A 2,549-nucleotide genomic window follows, 5' to 3' on the forward strand; every position below is an offset into this window, starting at 1 on the left:
CAACACTGATGGGCTTCCTGGACATGTGATAACAGGTATAAATTAAGAAGGTGAGCAGCAGGATGAAGCCTCGGTACCTGCAAGAAAAAGTGGGCATCTGGATTAGCAGGAAGATCGGACCCTGTGCCCTGTACCCCACTTGTGCCTGCTCTGGCAGCCCAGTGCCTCAGCACCACCAGCTCTCTACCTTTGAGCTCCCCTCTAAACACAAGTTCCTTGGAGCAGAGGCCAAGGGGAGGGGAGGAACCAATGCCCGGAAGCCAGGGTGCTCGGGGAGCCCTATCTCCCCGGTCCCAGCTCCTGAGGCCTTCCAACAGAACTGGCTCAGCACCAGCACGCTGGACAGCACAAACGAACTGCTGCTCTTGTCACCTATGTTCATTTGGTTCACTAAGGGCAAGGTGCCTTTGTGTACGCTTGTGTGAGACAGATGGGAGCAGAGAAGTAAAATCATTTTAAAAATACCAGCAATGGTGGGACCACCGATGGAAATGTGGCGCCAGTGGGACAGCTGCAAACAGAACCCACGTCCTCTTCCTAGTCCCAGTGTCGCCCATCCCACTGGACAGCAGGGTCATCCTTTCCATCTGTGGCTCATGCATCACATGTGCCCTCCCCACCCCCCATTTCTCATCTCATGCACTGGTCTGGGATGGAAAGAACAACTCGTCCAGGCACCAGTGAAGTTTCCATGCTCTCTCAGCTGCTTCCCCTCTCCTGAGGGTCTGGGGAAGGGCTTCGATGCCCTCCTGAGTCACTGTCTGCTTCCCCAGCAGAGTATCAGCTGAGCTTAGTCAGCTGGGAGCCAGGAAGTACGTGGAAAATGAGTCTTAAAATGAAGCCCTGGCCCGGGAGAAAGGGCCAGGTATTTGGAAAGCCCCAGAGCCCTGTTTCATTAAAGATCTCGGAGGAGGTTGGAAAAGAAGGGTAGGGGGGTCCCTGAAGCCCTTGGCATCTCTCAGCTCTATGAACCTAAGAGTTAAGGACACTGCAGGCTCATTCTGCCTTCTCTGGGGATCTGCCTCCAAAACCCAAACTCACTTCCTCCAAATGCGTCATGAAGGCTGACGCTTGTAAAATGAAGGGGAATTTCAGCAGAGCCTGAATTTAGGTTGGACTCTGAGGCCCTTCTCACTGCACCCCTGAACTTGAACTTCCTGCCTGGGTTCTCTGTCTCTATTCGCTCCACTGCCCCCAGTTGATCTTAAAAGAATGAACGTACACGCCAACTCCATTACGTGGCTTAAAATTTTTCAGTGGCCCTCCAATCTGTTAAGAATGAAGTTCCAACTATTCAGTCTGGATTTTACGCTCTTCTACAGCCCAGGCCCTCTGGCTACCAGTTCCCGAGGGTGCACGGCTGAATCACAGAGGGGAAAAACTCTCTGAGAGAACTGGGAGTGCCTCAGCTGGCCTTCTCCAAAGAGCAATGGATAGAAGAAGACTACAGCCCTACAGGTACCTCCGACCTGGTGTTGCGCCTGGGAGTCTGCCTGGTCTGGGAAAAAGCTGACAGCTTTGAGTAGTGACCTTGAATTTACTGTGTAACCAAAGGCAAGTTCCTACACCTTTTTTGCCCCTGGCTTCCTCTTCAGTTGCACATGGATGAGAACACCAACCACGTCTATCTCAAAGATCGGTGAACACAATATTACTCCCACCCTTGTCCCTGTTGTGTCACTTTTAAGACCCCAGGGACTTGGCCTATCTTGGCTGCCACGTGGATGCAGCCACTGAAGTGGTGACAAATCATCTGTTCTCTGGTGTGAATAGGCCCTGAGGCCCCACTGCGGCCCCTGGCTCTGACTGTTCTCCCATCACAGACAGGCCCAGCAGGGAGGCCTCTAGCGGCTGTGGAGCCCGCTGTTGCATGGGAAGCCAGGCTGCAGCTCAGCGGACATGCCGAGCCCTCTCAGGAGCTGGTCGGAGCCAGTGAGGGACCCAAAGGTCTAGCCGCATTGCCAGCCACCCTTTCCTCCCATCTCCACTCCCACCACCACACTGATTCAAGTCCAGGCTCCCGGACCCGCCCACCTAGGAAAGACCTAGACCACCCTCCCTTGGCTTTCTCCTGCTGTGTCCCCGGTGCTCTTCCTTCTCTGTTCCATGCCCCTTTCAATGTGGACTCCTTTCCCAACCCTGGGGGGAGGAGCTGTGCCAGAACAGCAGACACGGTAATGCCTGCTTCTGACATCCTGACTCTCTCCGGCAGAAACAGGACGGTCCCCCATCCACACATGTGCCTGCCAGGTACCAGGCATAGGCATCGCTCTAGGGATCCAGCAATGAGCAAGAGATACCGTAAGAGATACCTCTGCCCTCCGGGAACTCCCCGGTCAGTGGGGAGACGGACAGGATTGAGGCCAAAGTTCTATAAAAACGGGCAGCCCTGCCTGACGTGGAAGCACAAAAGAGAGACGCCGAGCCCAGCTGGGGTGGGAGCGGTGTCAGGAAAGGATTCCTAGAGGTGAGGCTTTAGTTGAATCTTCAAAAACAAGCAGGAGAAGCCAGGTCAGGCAGGGCTGGGGCAGGGAGCGTGTCCGGGGACG

At 54.8% G+C, this 2,549-nt stretch overlaps 1 protein-coding gene across 1 annotated transcript in view; it reads right to left on the reverse strand.

The window, feature by feature from the left end:
- The window catches only part of SLC37A2 (solute carrier family 37 member 2), a 22,740-nt gene that overhangs the window by 11,118 nt on the left and 9,073 nt on the right, over window positions 1-2,549 (reverse strand). The window contains exon 2 of the mRNA XM_011367223.2: window positions 7-77. Coding sequence (XP_011365525.2) covers window positions 7-77 — 71 coding nt within the window. The remainder of the gene's footprint in view (window positions 1-6; window positions 78-2,549) is intronic.

The sequence above is a fragment of the Pteropus vampyrus genome, unplaced genomic scaffold (assembly GCF_000151845.1).
Source record: "Pteropus vampyrus isolate Shadow unplaced genomic scaffold, Pvam_2.0 Scaffold130, whole genome shotgun sequence".
NCBI classification, from domain to species: Eukaryota; Metazoa; Chordata; class Mammalia; order Chiroptera; family Pteropodidae; genus Pteropus; species Pteropus vampyrus.